General features: G+C 44.9%; 1 protein-coding gene across 1 annotated transcript in view; it reads left to right on the plus strand.

Moving 5' to 3' along the window:
* Positions 1-6,022: 6,022 nt before the first annotated feature.
* HHATL (hedgehog acyltransferase like) overlaps positions 6,023-22,176 on the plus strand; it is a 55,856-nt gene continuing 39,702 nt past the window's right edge. The window contains exons 1-3 of the mRNA XM_063924351.1: positions 6,023-6,220; positions 15,328-15,474; positions 15,827-15,894. Of these exons, the coding sequence (XP_063780421.1) occupies positions 15,369-15,474; positions 15,827-15,894 (174 nt within the window). The 5' untranslated portion in view covers positions 6,023-6,220; positions 15,328-15,368. The remainder of the gene's footprint in view (positions 6,221-15,327; positions 15,475-15,826; positions 15,895-22,176) is intronic.

Genomic DNA, 22,176 nt, shown 5'->3' on the forward strand with positions numbered 1-22,176 from the left:
GTCACATGCCTACTCGGTCTTTTCAGAGTTCTGCCCAAACCCAGTATATCTCACCAGCATAGGGACACCAGTATCAGTGTGCCTGGTCATGCACAAAGGGTGGAGAATGGGAATACTGGTGAAGGGAGACTGTGCATAGATACCGATATACATGATGGTGTGACAGCCTGATGGTGAACGCAAATCTGACAAATTTTCTTTTTATTATTTCCCCTCTCTTTTCACTTTCCACAGATGGTTTACTTCACACAACTGATAATACACAACAATTAAACACATTGAAATGCAAGATTTATGTTCCCTACAGAAAGGTCGCTGACCCGGAGAGAACTCGTGACAAAGAGCAGAGTGTAGAGAACATCGTATCACTGGAGTGTCTGTTCCGGGAAAGCTGAGAGGCAGGACTGTTGAGACGGCACCTGAGCGCAGAGAACAACAAGACCAGAGGCGGTTGTCGCACCAGTTTTTATTTATTTTTTATTTTCTCCATCTCCCACTACCCTCTTTCTCTCCTTCTCTTTCTCCCCCTTCTTGTTTCCCTTCTCTTCCCTTAACAAGATGGACTTACCCCAAGAGACTGCGTTCCGGGTTTTCCTGTTAATCCTGTTGTTGACCAGGACAGTCTGTTTCGGTGAGGGTCCCAGAGAGGTCGAGAAAGGATCTGGAATGGGTTCTGATGGCGAGGATGGATTTGTAGAATCTCAAGAGCAACACATCACTCGAGCAAAGGCGAGTATCAGAAAGCGCTCTGGTAGTCAGGGAGCTCAGAGGCACTGTGAAGGGTTATTGTCTGAGGAAAATTGCATTTGTAGGAATTGTGAGAACATAGTCGAGGATGGGTGCATCCAGAGATGTCAGTCCAGCCTTAAAATCGACATGGACCGTCATCCATTGAGTGATTACCACTCACTAGTGGGTAAGGTCTTAAACCAGACAGAATGCTGGGTGTGCTCACAAGTACCTCAAGGTCAGAGCAAGTCAGGATTAGTACCGTACCCTTTAGCAATAGATGAGGTACTCGAATTACGGGGTGGGAGACCGGTGGACAAGAAATTCAATATTTCTAGGCCCCCTAGCTTGAAGCTCCACCAGTATCATGTAGATAGATCCTTATTATGTTTCAATATTTCCAATTACCGAAAACCGGGAAATTGTGAAGTGACGTGGAATAACCAGACAATTACCTTTTCGCACAGAGTTGATAGGATACCCATAGACTCTGTACTTGTACGCCAAATAGCCAACAGTGGAAGGTATTTCCGGTATAGATATACTCGAGCAAGCAAGACCATGTGGGTTGGAAAAGTATCACCAGGGTACTGTGCTCATATCATCCAGCCCGATACTTGTACTGAGCAGATGGGAGAACTAGGGATTGGGTTTTTCACTTGGAAAGTTTGTAATATGGTAATGTCATATTCTGTCCCCTATGTTCTCCCCGATGATGCCTATTTCATATGTGGGAGGAAGGCGTACAAGAGGCTTGCCCCAAGCTCAGAGGGATTGTGTTATATTGGAAGAGTGTTGCCAGAGGTCATGACCATAACCCATGATAAGATGAAAGATGTTCACCGCAGTGCTCAGGCTCCTTACACTCATACTCACTATGAACACATCGTCAAGAGACACCTCATAGAGAGGACATATTTGATCCACGAATCCACCGGGATTCAATTCCTTCTCGCATTAGACATCACCCGTACTGCCAGAGGAATTATAAATTATAGGTATATCCATGCGCTAGCGAACTGGATACATAATATCACTGAGATGTATGACGACACCTTCAGGTATAAGGGAAGGGAGTTACAAGCTTACAAGAAGGAACTGATTCAGCACAGGATGGTCCTAAATTATATCACAGCCGTGACGGGTGGGTACTGTGTTACTTTGGCAACTCAATATGGTGTGAAGTGCTGTACATATATCACGAACAGCACTGACGACCCCACGGAGATCATCGATCAAAAGATGGACGATATCTTGCAGTTGAAGTGGGAGTTCCAGAGGAGACACAACCTTACCCTGACGGCTGTGGGTAATGAGCTGACCGGCTGGGTCTCATGGTTGAACCCACGAAATTGGTTCTCAGGATTAGGAGAGTTGGCTCAAAATGTTATTATGAGTGTAGGGAAGTTTCTCCTTTGTATCCTGGGAGTCGTCATAATTATTGGCTTGATATTTAGGTGTGTTCGAATTCTGATGCGGCGCAAGCACGGCACAAATTTGATGAGTCTAAGGAGCGAGGGCATTGTTATAGCAGCAGATTTAATTTACGACCCATCCATAGAGACAGTGTTATGATAAGGATTGCAAATGAATTCCATGGCCTGTTTCTTTCACACGTTTTTCCTTTGTCTCCCCCTCTGCCCAGATACACCCATCCGGAAAAGACATCAGCCCTACCCAAGAATGTTTATGAAAATGTTATGTGAATGTATTTTAGATATGTGTCTTATCTTCATCTCTACAACCTTCAGTTAATGACACACATAGTCGACAGGTGATATCCACATATACTAGCACTCACATATGTTCCCCCTCCATGTATCATCAACTAAATGTGCACCCCATTTGTTGGAACAAGAAGCCGAAAAGAGCTCGGTAGTGTTTGTTGGCCCACTTACAGACCCTTAATACGGGATGAGAAGGATTTAATGTATACTTCGCAATACCTCGAAGCTTATTTAGAACATATACGGCACGATGATACATGCCCCTCAGACATGGATTCATACATACATGCTTTTTACTATCCCACTAGGTCATACCTTTCCTACCTACAACTCTCCTCCGACTATCCAATCGTCTGTAGATATTGTATTGATATTTTTCTGTTTAGTGATTAGATAATGGCAGTTATTGGTGACTGCCAAAGGGTGGACTGTCAAAGTCAAAAAATATTGCAGTACACACATCACGTACAAACAACACACAGATGGCCTCCGCGTGTGTACTTGTTCTGCTGTGCGTGCACATATTCGCAATTTGCGTATGGTCGCTCCCGCGGTAGTGCGCATCAGCGCGTGGTATGGGTATTTACGGTAGAGTCTGTGAATGCATGGAGAGCTATCAAAACACATTACATATTTAATCTAAATAGTGCACAATGTACACACAGTCCCACTGCACCACACCAGAAAATAACAACAGTTTAAATGGTTTCAGAACAAAGGGATTCACCTTTACAGGATAAGAGGGGACAGACTAAAGTTATAAGGTGGTATTTGGTATCCAGCTGTAGGGTATTTTAAGGGTAACATTCCGGTGTTAGTCTGCGGAAGATCGCATGTTCCTGCGGATAGTTATGTGCAGAAGCAGAATATAGATATAAACTGTATTTACTGTATATTATGTATGCGGCGGGAATCCAGAGGAGACCACCCACAAGAGCAGTTGGGAAAGACATCGTCTACCTTTTCAAATCGACCTATGACCTCTCCTGTACTGTAAAAGTGCATTCCTGTGTCCAATGGACAAAGGGATTACAGTATCCATTGTATTGCTTTGGAAGAATTGTATAAATAAAGCCTGCTGCAGCCTGGCCTGACACAAGACTCACAAAGTTATCTATCAGATGACCGGGGACCGGCCGGGTTGCGCAAGCGATTCCAATCACGTATGTACATTGACTGTAGCCATTATTCTGTTATATTGTCTTGTATTGTAGTGCATGATTTGTATTGTAAACCCCCTTTCAGCAAATATTACGCTGTGGTGTCGGAACCTAGTGGTTTAACTACAAATCGGTGTTGTGTCTTCCTTTTCCTGCTAAGGTTTAAGAGTGTATTAGTAACGCATCGCATTGCTGTATAAGGTTTAAAGTGTATCTCTGGGTGTGTGCGCGCTGTGTGTACTTTGTACCCCCAGCGCGGCGTTTGTACGATAAGTCCGTACAGTGATACGGGACTCCGTACGCAAACAGTGTATAAAGTACGTAGCGTGTGTATTAAGTATAGCGGCCGCAGCGGCTAAAGGTTTAAAGTGTATTAAAGGGGTGTTTAAGGTATAGCTTTCTTTCCTGTAAGATAATCGACATTATCAAGAGGGACCACAAGGTCAACAGGTAAAAGGTAGACAAGTGGGTAAGGTCAACGGGTAGAAAAGATCAACAGGATCAAAAGGTTGACATGACGCTGGTCAACACAAAAAAATAGGTCAACACAAGTTTTTTTTAAAAGTTGTTTTGGGTGTGATTTTGTATGTTTAACCGTATCTAAGCGCAATCAGTGGAAACGTGTACCCTCGCGGCTCGATATGTTTGCTACACTTCAGGCAAGGTGTTTCGCTGTGGTCATCACAGTTTACTATTCACAATCATAGTCCATGTAGATAGTAAATAAAGCAAAACTTGGAAAAACGTGAGAATTTTTTAAAAAAAAAAGTGTGTCAACCATTTGTGTGTCGACCTTTTGTACCTGTTGACCTTAAGCACTGTCTACCTTTTACCTGTTGACCTTTTGACCCTGGCAACTTAATGCATGTCGACCATATGGGGTTGACCTATTAACTGTCGACCTATACCTTAAAATCCATCCCGTAGAACCCAGCACCTTCATGTGCCTGGGGCAGGGATTAGGCATATGAGGCAGCTGCAATGAGCGCAGCACAACTGGGGGCACTAGACCAGCGCTGTACACATTGGCTGCAGAGAAGCCACAAAAGGTTGTCGTCAGTGCCCGACCCACACTTACTGCTCCGCCAGCAGGACAGACAGAAGGATATACTCTGTATGAACTGTGCTGCGTGAGTATATGAATCCAGAAATGGATAGTCACAGCGGGCCTGATTGTGAGCTGCACACAAAGCTGCTGCAAGACCGGACAATAGCCAGATCTTCTACTAATCCAGTTACCCGTATGGCTCCATTGCATATGGGCGCACTGCCCGCTGGTTTCCCGTTCACAGCCGAAACCGTCATCATTTATATCGACCCTTACATCTACGCCATGCTGGGTGGAAAAGGTCCATGAGAAACAGGCGGCCCTACGCACAACTAACACGGAACGCTAGCTACATGACCATGACACTTCTATGTCGCTAGCGTATGTTCACAAAATAGCCGCCCAGTTAACACCGATAGATTCCCATTTCACTGACAGAAAGAACAGGCCATACACATGCAAGGTGTGTAAGCATCGCACGCGCACTTTGCTATAAGTGGCTAGATGCGTCTGCTTTTGGACTTGCGTATGATTCAGACACAGAGCCAGCTGGTCAGCCGTGCCTCATTACTGCACGCACCTCTGCAGGTGCCTCACCCGCAGCTCTCTCACTTCTCTGCTCCCTATAGCCTAGTACTGGCGCGGTATCCGCTCTATAGATCTACACTAAAAATGTCTACAGTCACTAGGTCGACAATCTATGATCGACATACATTAGGTCGACAGGGCCAAAAGGTCGACATGTAAATGGCAGACAGTTCAAAAGGTCGACAGGGTCAAAAGGCCAGCATGACAATTGTCGACACACATATTCTGATACAAGGTTTTTTATTTCTTTTTTTCAACTTTTTCATACTGTACTGTCCACGTGGACTACGATTGGGAATAGTAACCTGTGCCGAGCGCAGCGGTAGAGGTGCAAATCACCTTGCTCGAAGCTTGCTCACCATGCGAGGGGACGCGGTACAGTAATGGGGCTTGTTTGTGGCAGAGAAGTGACAAAACACCCCCCAAAAATGATAAATTTGTGCCTTCCTTTTTTTTGTGTTGACCATTTCCACGTCGACCTTTTGCCCGACATCCTTTCCCACTATCTACCTATTCCATGTCGACCTTTTGACCCTGTCGACCTTTTGCCCGTCGACCTTTCCTGCTGTCTACCTATTCCATGTCAAGCTTTTGACCCTGTTGACCTTTCGAACCTGTCGACCTAATGCATGTCGACCATTAGTGGTCGACCTATTGACTGTAGTCCTTTTTAGTGTAGATGTAATAATCCGCACCCGCAGTACCCCTATCTCCTGCCAGGCTCTGTGCGGCAGGCAGCAGGCTGCACTGATAACCAGCCTCCCATCCCTGCAGTGCTGAATGCCAGCCTCCCACAGAGCTCATTCATCTCAACTTACTTCAGAGATCCTGAGTGAGTGTCCCAGCACTTCGCACCCTGCACTGATGGGTCCCTCACGCCTGCCTGCACCCTGCACTACTCCTGCTGCTGCTGGGAACTGACTTCTGTGCATCTCACCAGGCTGCCTGCTCCTATTCTGCCTCTCAAGGTCAGTGATACAGGGGACTGAACTCATCCACAAATCCAATATAATGCAGCATTGTCTGTATCTTACTTTGCATTGCAAAGCCTGGAACATGGGAACTGAGAGGGCATTCTGTGCCGCTCCATTATACATACTGCTCCATAGTGTACTGTATACTGGGAGAGAATACTGATTGCTGTACTGCAGATACTTGTGACCAATTGTCTGGAGTCATTATACCTAGAGTATTTAATGTAACTGAAGTATGGAGTCGTTTCACATCATTCCAGATGCACAGAAGCATTCCAATGGAACATTTACAAATGGTATCTGATGCTATTCTATCAGTCATATATTTTTTTATTAATGCATAACTTAAAATGTACTTAAAATAAATGTATAAATATATATACGTTACAAGAAATATTCCCAAAGGCAGTGGGTAGAATAGCCAGGTTCTATTATAATAGGAAATAAAGGAAGGAATTGGGATGAATGCAGCATAATATTGCGCCAGCTTGCATACATGGCTGGTAGTGTGACATAAAGCACTATATTAATATATTGTACATGTGCTGGGACCTGCATAGGATTTGCTGCATACACCGTGTATAGAGTACACAGCACTGCAGTCATCTCTCAGTATCTGTGATCGCTCAGTCGCTGAGCTATTAATGGAACAAGATGCAGAAAGCAGCTCTGAATTAGCTTTACCCAGCCACATTGCTGGCATTGCATCTTCTGTAAGTAACTGGAGACACCCACTGTATTTACTCACATGCTTCTTCCATAGACAAAGTGACCTATCTGGCATATTGCCCGTCACACAGCCTATCTCTGATGTCTGACACCCCTGAGACACCACACTCTACCTGCCTCCCAGCTAGCTATACCTGCTGTGCTGTGTATCTGGGGAGCAATGCAGCACACCAGACACAAGGGGGCACTAGCTTACTCTAGTCTAGGGAAGTGGTTGCCATACTTTTGATTTGAGGTTGAAGCTAGATCCAAGTGGGCTAAGGGACCTTTTTCGTCAGGGGGAGGAGTCACCACACAAGGGGGAGGAGCTAGGCCAGCGGGATAGTTCCTCTACTATCCACGCCACCAACTATTACCTTTAGTAATTAGGTGGCGAGCGAAGCGGAGCAAGCCACCGAGCCCGCGAGGGTACTTTTCGGGCACCCTGTTCGGCCGTAGCTCCTCCCCCTGGTGACGTGTCTCCTCCCCTAGGTACGTCAGAAGGTCCCTTCTCCCACTCCGATGTAGAATCAACCATACTTTTGAGCTTTTAGAGCAACTTGTTGATAAATAAGGGTGACCAGCTTCTCAGTTTTTGAACGTTGGGTCCTTATTTAGATGGCGCCACTATGCAAATGTATAGGTCGCACTGAGCATGTGCAGCGATGGTCTTGCAGTCGTGGTCCTAGAGTGGATTTATTTGCAAAGTGAGTGACAGGCAGGGAGTGTCTGTGGGAGGTAATGGGGGACTGGCCTTTAGTGGGTATCTCAATACAAATCCCGGTGGCTGCGACATTAGCACATTTTTGCACAGCCTATGTGAACTAAATCACAGCTGCGACAGGATTTGTCTCCATCTGTAAATACGAGTTGCAAGCCTGGAGCTGGCACAATGCAGTTCTGCAGAGCAGTTTCCTAACCTGTTGTACTTCGAAAATGTCTGTGTTGAGCTGATTGGCCGAAGCACCATTTATCATAAGCAATGATTTTAAATAGCTAATACTCATCGATAAATGGGCCCCTAAGTCTTTTATATGACCCACTGAGCATAACCCGGTGCCCCGCCGCTTAAAAAATAAATGCTGAGGATGGCAGTTAATTTACAGTAGGCAGGGATAAGGAATTAGAGGTAGAGTGATAAATCAGTGGAGAATAAGGGCTGGGGCGATAGAGCATAAAGCGCGGAATAAGAGCTGCTGTGAGGGAACATACTGTAAGATAGACAGGGACAGTTCTAGACCTTGTGGCGCCCAGAGCAAAAGTTTCCTTTCGTGCCACCCCCCCATTCAAAACAGGGACAGTGTGTGCCAAAGGCACATTACACCGCACAGAAGTGTCCGTCAGTCGCATAACACCACACAGTAGTACCCCTCATACACATTATGCCATGTTAGAGCCCCTTACACACATTACACCACTGTAGAGCAGAGCCCCTTATACACATTACACCAGGTAGAGCCCCTTATATATCACAAGAAAATATAAAAACAGTAAAACCTGATTCATGCCCTTTATATTATTTGTTATTTTCCTTATAGTATGCCCCTTACACATTATGCCATACATCGTAATGCCCATTACACATTATGCCATACATCGTAATGCCCATTACACATTATGCCACACACCATAATGCCTATTACAACTTATGCCAAACACCGTAATGCCCATTACATCTTATGCCACACACTGTAATGCCCATTACATATTTTGCCACACATTATGCCATACACTGTATACATGCCACATACAGTTATACTCATGACACCATTTTATGCTCCGCACACAATAATGGGGCTAATTCAGACCTGATCGCTGCTGTGCGTTTTCGCACAGTGGGTGGTCAGGTCTGATCCCCTCCCCTCCTAGTCAGTATATGCATTAGTGTGATCCCCTCCTAGTCAGTATATGCATTAGTGTGATCCCCTCCTAGTCAGTATATGCATTAGTGTGATCCCCTCCTTTCCTAGTCTGTATGTGCATTGGTGTGATTCATACTTGCCTACTTTTGGAAACAAGTTTCAGGTAGATTCTGGGGGGTCATTCTGACCTGATCGCACGCTAGTTTTTTTCGCTGCGGTGCAATCAGGTAAAAACTGCGCATGCATATGCACCGCAATGCGAAGGGCGCGTCATGCGGGTACAAAGCTGATCGGTGCTTAGCGATGGATTTAACGAAGAATCCATTCGCACAGCCGATCGCAAGGAGATTGACAGGAAGAAGGCGTTTATGGGTGTCAACTAACCGTTTTCTGGGAGTGGTAGGGAAAACGCAGGTGTGTCCAAGCGTTTGCAGGGCGGGTGTCTGACGTCAATTCTGGGACCGGACAGGCTGAAGTGATCGCAGCGGCTGAGTAAGTCCAGAGCTACTCAGAAACTACAAAAAAACTTTTTTGTGCCGCTGGCTGCACACTTGCAAAGCGAAAATACACTCCCCTATAGGAGGCGACTATCTGATAGCAGCACAGCAAAAAGTTGCTAGTGAGCGATCAACTCGGAATGACCCCCCTGGTGCAGAGGATGCTGTTGGGAAAAGGTGTCTTATCAGCAACCAAGCAGATGTTCTCTTTCATTTTCAAACCTGTATAGAGTATGATTGGAGGGTTTGTGTGACAGCGGCAGCTTTTGGGGTATTTTTGCATTGTAGACACTCAGCCTAGACACCGCCGGTGACACTCGTTCAGATACAGTTGCGACTAAGATGTGTATGATGCATGGACTCGAAGCATGTGAAGTGTGAGAAAAGGCAAAAACTGTCTGCAAACCTGACTTGTGCCGAACTCTACATAGGCCCCAGAACGTGTAATGATGGTGGGAGTTGTGATGGGAAGAGTTGTCCTCAATTTACACATTTTTATTTTTTGAGGGGAGATACAGTTGGACACAGTGGGTGAGCAGGCATCTTGCGTTAATTGGCCCCTCCCCCTCCGCAGAGTGATCCCCCTATAATGGTGCCATTCGCTGCGATTTCAGGATCCAATCACATGGTCGACTGTTCTGAGGATGTTGACTTCACAATCTCGACATCTGAAATGTCGCCATGTGAAATATTGACATTCCCAGAATACCGACAGTTTGATTTAGGCATTATCAGGAGGGTTAGGGATTGGCTGAGGGGGGAGGGGAGGATTTTTTTTGGGGGGAGGGGGGTGATGGTTAGGGGGGTAATTCAGTCCTGATCGCAGCGGGCGCTCGGATCTGAACTGCGCATGCATATGTACAGCAATGCACAGGCGTGACGGACGGCTGCAAAGGGGATCGTTGGTCAGCGACGGGTTTGTGAGAAGTATCCATTCGCACGGGCGTTCGCAAGGAGATTGACAGGAAGAGGGCGTTTGTGGGTGGCAACTGACCGTTTTCAAGGAATGTCTGGAAAAACGCAGGCGTGTCCAATCGTTTGCAGGGCGGGTGTCTGACATCAAGTCCGGTCCTAAACAGGCTGAAGTGATCGCAGCGGCTGAGTAAGTCCTGGGCTGCGCAGACACTGCACAAAATCAGTTTGTACAGCTCTGCTACACATGCCATCGCACACTTGCACAGCAAAAATACACTCCCGATCTAGGTGGCGTCTATCTGATCGCAGCAGTGCAAAAATCACTGCCTAGCAATCAGATCTGTATTACCCCCTAGGGCTATGCACTGGAGCAGGCCTGGCCAACCTGTGGCTCTCCAGCTGTTATAAAACTACACATCACTGCATGCCCTGCCACAGTTTTAGCATTACCTAATAGCAGGGCATGCTGGGACTTGTTGTTTCACAACAGCTGGAGAGCACAGGTTGGCCAGGCCTGCACTAGAGGGAGGATTAGGAGTAGAGATAGGGATAGTGGCAGAACGCCGATCCTCAGGTCTGTGCCAGAACTGCTCCTTACGTGACTGCTGGGACCCAGAAGAAGACGCAGCTTCCGGGAGAAGATAAGACACCACTAGACCACCAGTTTGACAATGTCATGATGATAACTGTCGTCCAAACATACAACACTCACAATTTCACGTAGCATGAGCACCCATCCACCTTGGCCATTTCAATAGGAAGGGGGCATGATGCAGAATAGCGACAAAGGTTCAGAGATTTCAGGAAGAATACCTCACTAGTTCCCCAAGCCACAGCCACAAACTGACCCAACTGCAACCAATGGTGTCTTCAGCGGGCAGCAACAACTTAGCATGTCCTGCTGCAAGGCGTTCAGTCGGCTGGGGGTACTCATGCACCCAAATGCAAAGACACATTTCAGTTTTCCATCTCGAGATGACATACATGAGAGTGTGGAGAAGGCACATCTGGGGGCGGGTGCTACCTGCTTAGCGGGGGCCCTGTGTAGAGCAAGACTTTTCAACATGCAGCCCTCCAGGTATTGCGGTACTACACATCCCAGCATGCCCTGCCATGGTTTTACTATTTAGGCATGCTAAAACTGTTCCAAGGCCTGCTGGGATGTGTAGTTCCACGCCACCTGTTGAATACCCCTGCTGTAGAGTATTTTTCATCTTTATACAGGGCAGAACATATTTCTGAGTTCACTTTGACCAAGGTTAGGAATACTTTCAAACACAGGGAAGTGACACATGTAATGCAGACATTCCCGATGTCCTCTCTCTGATCTTATTCCTATAAGGTGTGCTTTAGGCTAAACCCAGCAGCATTTCATCAGAAAAACAATGAAATGATCATTAATAGATGGGTGACCCTGAAGAGCTATCACCTAGCACTGCAGAATCCTGCAAAAGAGGGGGAAATTGATCTTATGCAGCTGGATCACAACACCGCAATGTGGGTGAGTGCAGGACACTTCTCACCATGACCCACGTACTGCAATCCTTAGAGCAACTATGGGGTAATTCAGAGTTGATTGCAGCAGCAAATTTGTTAGCAGTTGGGCAAAACCATGGGACTAATTCAGGGGAGTGGTATGGAAGGTAGATAGTAACTAGGTCTACAGTGTCTAGGTCGACCACTATTGGTCGACAGTAACTAGGTCGACAGGGTTTCTAGGTCGACTGGGTCTCTAGGTCGACAGGTCAAAAGGTCGACATGAGTTTTTAATGTTTTTTTGTGTCGTTTTCTTTGTACAGTGACCGGGAGCCCCAATTAGTGCACCGCGTCGCCTCGCATGGCTTGCTTCGCTCGCCATGCTTCGGGCAAGGTGCCTCGCTGCTCTCTGCACAGGTTACCGTTCCCGATTGTAGTCCACGTGGATCGCTAAGTATGAAAAGGTTAAAAAAAAAGAAACAAATCCTGAAAAACTCATGTCGACCTTTTGACCTAGAACATGTCGACCTAGAGACCCTGTCGACATAGAAACCCTGTCGACCTAGTTAGTCGCCCAACAGTAGTCGACCTAGATAGTGTCGACCTAGTTACTGTCAACCTAGAGACCGGATCCCCTAATTCAGACCTGATTGCTGCTGTGCTTTTTCGCACAGCGGGCGATCAGGACTGAACTGCACATGTACATGCCAGCGATACTATCGGCATCTCAGCCCAGCGATCGCCTCTGCCTGATTGACAGGCCGAGGCGTTCGCTGGGCGGGAGGGGGCAGGTTCAGCCACCATTTTGGGCGTGCCCAGACAGTGCGGGGGAGCTGTTACCCGGGACGCGGCAAAAAGTCGCCTACCATCGCAGCAATGTTGCGCAGGTAAGGACTTACTCGCCGGGTGCGCTAGCATTGCTGCCGTGCTATGCTATCGCACCCATGCGGCATAGGGAGGCCCAGACATGCAGGGCGAACTAGCCCTGTGCTGGGCGTCCCCCCGCATGTCAGGGTGGCTGATCGTAGCCATGCAAAATTTTACACGGCTACGATCAGGTCTGAATTAGGCCCCATGTGCCCCCCGGGGGGGACAGATATAACACGTTCAGAGAGAGTTAGATTTGGGTGGGTTATTTTGTTTCTGTGCAGGGTAAATACTGGCTGCTTTATTTTTACACTGCAATTTAGATTGCAGATTGGACGCATCCAAATCTAACTCTCTCTGCACATGTTATATCTGCCCCCCTGCAGTGCACATGGTTTTGCCCAACTGCTAACAAATTTGCTGCTGCGATCAACTCTGAATTAGGCCCTATATTACGCTGAATGAATGCAGAAGCACTCTCACGTGTGCGGGGTATTTGAGTCCTCCATTATACCATAGATGAAAGTCTTAAATGAAGGTCACTTATTTCATTTCAAGTCAGAAGGAACAGCTAAGCCAGATAACCTCCAACAAGACTGCCAGAGACTAACACCCAGCAAGGTGTCACCGGCTTTCCACTGCCCTTTATAGCAGACATTTGGCTGAGAATATCTGAGAGGGTACAGTACATAACATGCCTTAAATCTAATGCTACAGCACGCTAAGTAAGCTATGGAAGCACTGACAACGTACAGAGCTGTAACTAGACATTTTGGTGCCTTGTGCCAGAAATAGAATTGGTGCCCCCCCCTTTCCCCCAATAATTAAAACCGGGACAGTGTGCGCCGGAAAATAGATAGAGGCGTGGCTTCATGGGGAAGGGCGGGGTCTCAAAATAATACCAATTCATATTATGCCGCGCAGTAGTCTCCATTATTCAAATTACACTACACAGCAGTGGCACTTATACACATTACACCCGGTATAGTCCCCTTATACAGGTAGAGCCTCTTTTACACACTGCACCAGGTAAGCTCCCTTTTATACACTGCACCAGGTAGAGCCCCCTTTTACACATTGCACCAGTTAGAGCCCCATTTTACACACTGCACCACGTAGAGCCCCCTATTACACATTGCACCAGGTAGAGCCCGCTTTCCTTTTACACATGCACCAGGTATTGCCCCCTTTTACACACTGCACCAGGTAGAGCCCCATTTTCTTTAACACATTGCACCAGGCAGAGTCTAGCCCGCACATTCACTCACTCTGCAGCCATGCACAAAAGCCCTCTTCTACCTCAGCATGCCTGCAAATAGGCGAGCAGATAAACTGGCAGGTAGGCTGGCTAGTGGGCGGGTGCCTAGGTGTTGTGGCAGTAGCGGCGGAAGTACGGATGTGTGGGTGCTGCTGGCGGTACTGTGACCACAGGCACCGCTATCACACCGCTAGTTACGGCACTACCAACGTGTGACCTGTGTTTTATCAAATATATGAAACAATTGCCTATTATGGGAGCAAGTCTACTGTATATATGGTGGGTGACTGCTTGCAGGGACAGTTCTTGACCAAGTAGAGCCCAGGGCAAAAAGTCCCTTTGGCGCCACCCTTAAAAAAATACATACTGTATATACTATTTTTTGGTATGTTCGAAATAAAAATACACATTAACTTTATGGTGGTTTCTCTGCAATGGGGAACCTCTGAAGAAATTTAAACTCCGTCCCTGGGCAGACAGTGTCTACAGTCGTTATTCACTATTCATGTAGGAGATCACATGGTACAGAAGATACCTGTTTGTGTAGGAATATAACAATGTCACTATCCTCCTAAAGAGGTTCAACCAACTTGTGCCCCTGTATCTCCTACTGCCCCCTGTCCCCTCCTGCCTACTGACCACTGTGTCTATCCAGCTTCCTGCCCCCTGTGTGTGTCCTCTCTCCAACCTCCTGCTCTGTCTTTCAAGCCTCCTGCCCCCTGTCACTCAAGTCTGTCACCCCAGTCTCCTGTCCAGTGTCACTACAGAGTCCTACCTTTCCAGCATAATACCTTCTGTAACTCCATACTTCTGTCTTTTCAGCCTCCTTCCCCCTGTTACTCCAGCCTCCTGTCAATCCAGGATACTGTCTCTCCAGACTCCTGTCCTCTGTAACTCCAGCCTGCTGCCCCCTGTCACTCCAGCCCCCTGCCCCCTGTCAGTAGTAGTAAAACCTATCTACCTGAATAATCAGAGGTGGATTGGCCATAGGGTTTACAGGGAAGATCCCCGGTGGGCCGACGCACCCATGGGGCCTGTTTTGTTTGAGGACATGTGGTCCTTTTTATAGACATAATGAATAAGATGCAAAATAATTTGCATATATGAAAATTACTGCCACTTAGCCTGTGATTGCAGATGATCTAATGTATGCTCTGTCTGCCTGCTTGGCTATCATATAAGATTGAGTGAATAGTGATTGGGATACGGTTGGTGTAATAAGGAAGAAAATACTGTATATCTTTCTAAAGAATGATATAGTTCCCTAAATTCTGAAGGTGTATCATATAATGTGCTCATAATATTTAATTTTATTTGTTTTTAACTTCCCCCTTGATGCTGGACATGCCCACTATCTGGAAAGTCTTGGGGGGAGGGTGCTGCGGCCATGGCCCATGGCTAGACCTTACACCTCTGGTGCTGCCCATGTGGGGCCACTAGTACAAATTTTTCCAGGGCCGCTTTTTGTTCCCAATCCGCCCCTGTGAATAATACAATATTCTCAATGTTCTTGTCTAGTGTTTTATACAACATATTTTCCGTGTTGATCTGCTGCCACCATGGGGATAAAGACGGCATTACCGCACTATGAGCTTGGCTTCTACGCCCTTGTTGTGACCTGCGCTCTGGTTTACTCTTTGAATGGGATATTCGAAGCATCTCGAGGTACTGGTGTCATTTGTATCAATCTCTTTACTCTGGTTTCAGTTATAATACAAAAATGAGGTTAACATTATGTAAAGTATACATCCCTATCAATAATGCCTGTATTATTATTATTATTATTATTATTATTATTATTTATGTATTGTTAGTAATACAAGTAATTTGAATATTATAAATTCACCTCAAAGATCCATGACCTGTATAAAAACATGGTCATGGAATGACTCAGAGACTTATAATACTTGTAATCAGGGCTAATGTTGACATTAGTCAGACTCGATTGGCTCATGACAAAATAAATTAATTCCATGTCTTTTATATAATAATGTATAATACTTTTTCTGTCCTGCAGATAACATGAACCGGAAGACGTTTAGAGAAAATGTCAAGTCGGGGTGGCATTACTTTGGTAGGAAAATGGTGAGACAACAGAAAGCTTGGCCTAGACAGCAATAGCAACAGTGCCACCTAGTGGCTGGGCGCGGACAAGATTGTTGAACTGTGTTACCAAAGATTGTGTTCCAAGGGTCTGTCTAATCACGTACTGGCAAATTAATTTATGTAAGATTTTGCTGGAACTTGGGCTAATCAGGCCAATAGGTCTCTTAGAAAAGTACATACGAAGTAATTTACACCTGTGTCACAGACACAGGGGAAGATGTAATTAGTGCAAACTAGGTAGCACGCATTTTATCAGCAGATGTAGCTCTTTATTATTCAATAAGAAATCCACTTTAATACAGGTCCCAATGAGCCTTAACACGTCTCATAGTCCACACCTCCAGAGTAGGGGAAAAGTAGGGAATAGTCCTTTTTTGTATGTAAAAATGGCAAGACACAGTGCAGTACCCCTGAGACATCCCTCCCTACCAGTAATAATGGTGTCTAAATATTAAATTATGGGCAATGTACTATAGATAGCTCTTGTTTCATGTCATTTTCTCTAATGAGCAAGGTAATTGGTTAAATGATGCAGGACATGTATGTAGAGGTGTTAATGATGCCGGGCATGTATGTAGAGGTGTTAATAACATGGGACATGTATGTAGAGGTGTTAATGACATGGGGCATCTATGTAGAGGTGTTAATGATGCCGGGCATGTATGTAGAGGTGTTAATGACATGGGACATGTATGTAGAGGTGTTAATGACGTGGGGCATGTATGTAAAGGTATTAATGAGATGAGGCATGTATGTAGAGGAAATAATGACATGGGCATGTATGTAGAGGTGTTAATGACATGGGGCACGTATGTAGCGGTGTTAATGACATGGGCATGTATGTAGAGGTGTTAATGACATGGGGTATGTACAGTATGTAGAGATGTTAATGACGTGGGGCACGTACAGTATGTAGAGGTGTTAATGACATGGGGCATGTACAGTATGTAGAGATGTTAATGACGTGGGGCACGGACTGTATGTAGAGGTGTTAATGAAGTGGGGCACGTACAGTATGTAGAGGTGTTAATGACGTGGGGCACGAACAGTATGCAGAGGTGTTAATGACATGGGGCATGTACAGTATATAGAGGTGTTAATGACGTGGGGCATGTACAGTATATAGAGGTGTTAATGACGTGGGGCACGTACAGTATATAGAGGTGTTAATGACGTGGGGCACGTACAGTATGTAGAGGTGTTAATGACGTGGGGCACGTACAGTATGTAGAGGTGTTAATGACGTGGGGCATGTACAGTATATAGAGGTGTTAATGACATGGGGCATGTACAGTATGTAGAGGTGTTAATGACATGGGGCATGTACAGTATGTAGAGGTGTTAATGACGTGGGGCATGTACAGTATATAGAGGTGTTAATGACATGGGGCATGTACAGTATATAGAGGTGTTAATGACATGGGGCATGTAGAGTATGTAGAGGTGTTAATGACATGGGGCATGTACAGTATGTAGAGATGTTAATGACATGGGGCATGTACAGTATATAGAGGTGTTAATGACATGGGGCATGTACAGTATATAGAGGTGTTAATGACATGGGACATGTACAGTATATAGAGATGTTAATGACATGGGGAATGTACAGTAAGTAGAGGTGTTAATGACATGGGGCATGTACAGTAAGTAGAGGTGTTAATGACATGGGGCATGTACAGTATATAGAGATGTTAATGACATGGGGAATGTACAGTAAGTAGAGGTGTTAATGACATGGGGAATGTACAGTATGTAGAGGTGTTAATGACGTGGAGCACGTACATTATATACAGGTGTTAATGACATGGGGAATGTACAGTATGTAGAGATGTTAATGACATGGGGCATGTACAGTATATAGAGGTGTTAATGACATGGGGCATGTACAGTATATAGAGGTGTTAATGACATGGGGCATGTACAGTATATAGAGATGTTAATGACATGGGGCATGTACAGTATGTAGAGGTGTTAATGACATGGGGCATGTACAGTATATAGAGGTGTTAATGACATGGGGAATGTACAGTAAGTAGAGATGTTAATGACATGGGGCATGTACAGTATGTAGAGGTGTTAATGACGTGGAGCCCGTACATTATATACAGGTGTTAATGACATGGGGAATGTACAGTATGTAGAGGTGTTAATGACATGGGGCATGTACAGTATATAGAGGTGTTAATGACACGGGGCATGTACAGTATGTAGAGGTGTTAATGACATGGGGCATGTACAGTATGTAGAGGTGTTAATGACATGGGGCATGTACAGTATGTAGAGATGTTAATGACATGGGGCATGTACATTATATAGAGGTGTTAATGACATGGGGCATGTACAGTATATAGAGGTGTTAATGACATGGGGCATGCACAGTATATAGAGATGTTAATGACATGGGGAATGTACAGTAAGTAGAGGTGTTAATGACATGGGGCATGTACAGTATGTAGAGGTGTTAATGACGTGGAGCACGTACAGTATATACAGGTGTTAATGACATGGGGCATGTACAGTATGTAGAAGTGTTATTGATGTGGAACATGTATGTTGAGGTATTAATGACGTGGGGAATGTACAGTATGTAGAGGTGTTAATGACATGGGGCATGTACAGTATATAGAGGTGTTAATGACATGGGGAATGTACAGTAAGTAGAGGTGTTAATGACATGGGGCATGTATAGTATGTAGAGGTGTTAATGACGTGGGACACGTACAGTTTATAGAGGTGTTAATGACATGGGGCATGTACAGTATGTAGAAGTGTTGTTGATGTGGAATATGTATGTTGAGGTATTAATGACGTGGGGCATGTACAGTATATAGAGGTGTTAATGACATGGGGCATGTACAGTATATAGAGGTGTTAATGACGTGGGGCATGTACAGTATATAGAGGTGTTAATGACATGGGGCATGTACAGTATATAGAGGTGTTAATGACATGGGGCATGTACAGTATATAGAGATGTTAATGACATGGGGAATGTACAGTAAGTAGAGGTGTTAATGACATGGGGCATGTACAGTATATAGAGATGTTAATGACATGGGGAATGTACAGTAAGTAGAGGTGTTAATGACATAGGGCATGTACAGTATATAGAGATGTTAATGACATGGGGAACGTACAGTATATAGAGGTGTTCATGACATGGGGCATGTACAGTATGTAGAAGTGTTATTGATGTGGAATATGTATGTTGAGGTATTAATGACGTGGGGCATGTACAGTATATAGAGGTGTTAATGACATGGGGCATGTACAGTATATAGAGGTGTTAATGACATGGGGCATGTACAGTATATAGAGTTGTTAATGACATGGGGCATGTACAGTATATAGAGGTGTTGATGACATGGGGCATGTACAGTATATAGAGATGTTAATGACATGGGGAATGTACAGTAAGTAGAGGTGTTAATGACATGGGGCATGTACAGTATATAGAGATGTTAATGACATGGGGAATGTACAGTAAGTAGAGGTGTTAATGACATGGGGCATGTACAGTATGTAGAGGTGTTAATGACGTGGAGCACCTACAGAATATACAGGTGTTAATGACATGGAGAATGTACAGTATGTAGAGGTGTTAATGGCATGGGGCATGTACAGTATATAGAGGTGTTAATGACATGGGGCATGTACAGTATATAGAGGTGTTAATGACATGGGGCATGTACAGTTTGTAGAAGTGTTATTGATGTGGAACATGTATGTTGAGGTATTAATGACGTGGGGAATGTACAGTATGTAGAGGTGTTAATGACATGGGGCATGTACAGTATATAGAGGTGTTAATGACATGGGGAATGTACAGTAAGTAGAGGTGTTAATGACATGGGGCATGTACAGTATGTAGAAGTGTTATTGATGTGGAATATGTATGTTGAGGTATTAATGACGTGGGGCATGTACAGTATATAGAGGTGTTAATGACATGGGGCATGTACAGTATGTAGAAGTGTTGTTGATGTGGAATATGTATGTTGAGGTATTAATGACGTGGGGCATGTACAGTATATAGAGGTGTTAATGACATGGGGCATGTACAGTATGTAGAAGTGTTATTGATGTGGAATATGTATGTTGAGGTATTAATGACGTGGGGCATGTACAGTATATAGAGGTGTTAATGACATGGGGCATGTACAGTATATAGAGGTGTTAATGACGTGGGGCATGTACAGTATATAGAGGTGTTAATGACGTGGGGCATGTACAGTATGTAGAGGTGTTAATGACGTGGGGCATGTACAGTATATAGAGGTGTTAATGACGTGGGGCATGTATAGTATATAGAGGTGTTAATGACGTGGGGCATGTATAGTATGTAGAGGTGTTAATGACATGGGGCATGTATAGTATGTAGAGGTGTTAATGACATGGGGCATGTATAGTATGTAGAGGTGTTAATGATGTGGGGCATGAACAGTATGTAGAGGTGTTAATGACGTGGGGCATGTACAGTATGTAGAGGTGTTAATGACATGGGGCATGTACAGTATGTAGAGGTGTTAATGACATGGGGCATGTACAGTATGTAGAGGTGTTAATGACATGGGGCATGTACAGTATGTAGAAGTGTTATTGATGTGGAATATGTATGTTGAGGTATTAATGACGTGGGGCATGTACAGTATATAGAGGTGTTAATGACATGGGGCATGTACAGTATATAGAGGTGTTAATGACGTGGGGCATGTACAGTATATAGAGGTGTTAATGACGTGGGGCATGTACAGTATGTAGAGGTGTTAATGACGTGGGGCATGTACAGTATATAGAGGTGTTAATGACGTGGGGCATGTATAGTATATAGAGGTGTTAATGACATGGGGCATGTATAGTATGTAGAGGTGTTAATGACATGGGGCATGTATAGTATGTAGAGGTGTTAATGACGTGGGGCATGTACAGTATGTAGAGGTGTTAATGACGTGGGGCATGTACAGTATGTAGAGGTGTTAATGACATGGGGCATGTACAGTATGTAGAGGTGTTAATGACATGGGGCATGTACAGTATGTAGAAGTGTTAATGATGTGGAACATGTATGTTGAGGTATTAATGACGTGGGGTATGTATATACACACTTTATCTTAATAGAAATGTTTGAATAATCCCCTAATTATTATGACTTATTTTTCTTCCTTTCATAATGTTTGAAAAATCACCCATTCGATGCAATTTAACATCATCTAATACTGTGCTTGTGGCCACTAGCTCCCCCTACACTGTCCTGTCCTCTTATTTACCTTTCTCAGGGGGTTCAGGCTGATTTGCCCCCTCTTTCATGCACATCACATAAGTTGTGCACTACAAAGCTAGTGCGTTAGATTGACGCAATGCCTGTCACATGCTGTGTGTAATACAATTGTGCGGGTATCAGGAGTGTGCGTCATGAATATATCTGGTGAAGTGCGTGATAATGTAACACAGGACTTCATGTTGCAGAATTCACGGCTAATTGAATTTGACCCGTAGAGCGTGTCTTATTTTCTTAGGCATATAGGGCCTATCTCAGACCTGATCGCTTGCTAGGGTTTTTTTGAAGCACTGCGATCAGATAGTCGCCGCCTACAGTGTATTTTTGCTTTACAAGTGTGCGAACGCATGTGCAGCCGAGCGATACAAAAAAGTTTTGTGCAGTTTCTGAGTTGCCCAGAACTTACTCAGCCGCTGCGATCACTTCAGACTGTCCGGGCCCGGAATTGACGTTAGACACCCACCCTGCAAATGCTTGGACACACCTGCGTTTTTCCAACCACTCCCAAAAAACGGTCAGTTGCCACCCAGAAACGCCCGCTTCCTGTCAATCTCCTTGCGATCGGCTGTGCAAATGGATTCTTCGTACAATCCATCACACAGCAACGATCCGCTTTGTACCCATATGACGCGCCTGCGCATTGCGGTGCATACGCATGCGCAGTTCTGACCTGATCGCAGCGCAGCTAAAAATCCTAGCGTGAGATCAGGTCTGAATGACCCCCATACAGTATAATAAAATATCTTTTCAATAGTGCAAATTACACAACTGTCGAGTTTTGGTCTCACATATAGAATAGTCAGAGCCAAATTGCTAAAAAAAAAACACAACAACAACAACATGATAAATTGTGTTTCCTAAATGTGATATTGTTATAAAGGATGAATTTATAGCCAGCTTTGTAACAGGAGCATCTTATTTCTGTGATTATGCAGAGAGTAGTAAGATGATAGAAAGTTTTCATTACTGATGATTACACATTT

This window comes from Pseudophryne corroboree, chromosome 5 (assembly GCF_028390025.1).
Source record: "Pseudophryne corroboree isolate aPseCor3 chromosome 5, aPseCor3.hap2, whole genome shotgun sequence".
In the NCBI taxonomy this organism is placed as follows: domain Eukaryota; kingdom Metazoa; phylum Chordata; class Amphibia; order Anura; family Myobatrachidae; genus Pseudophryne; species Pseudophryne corroboree.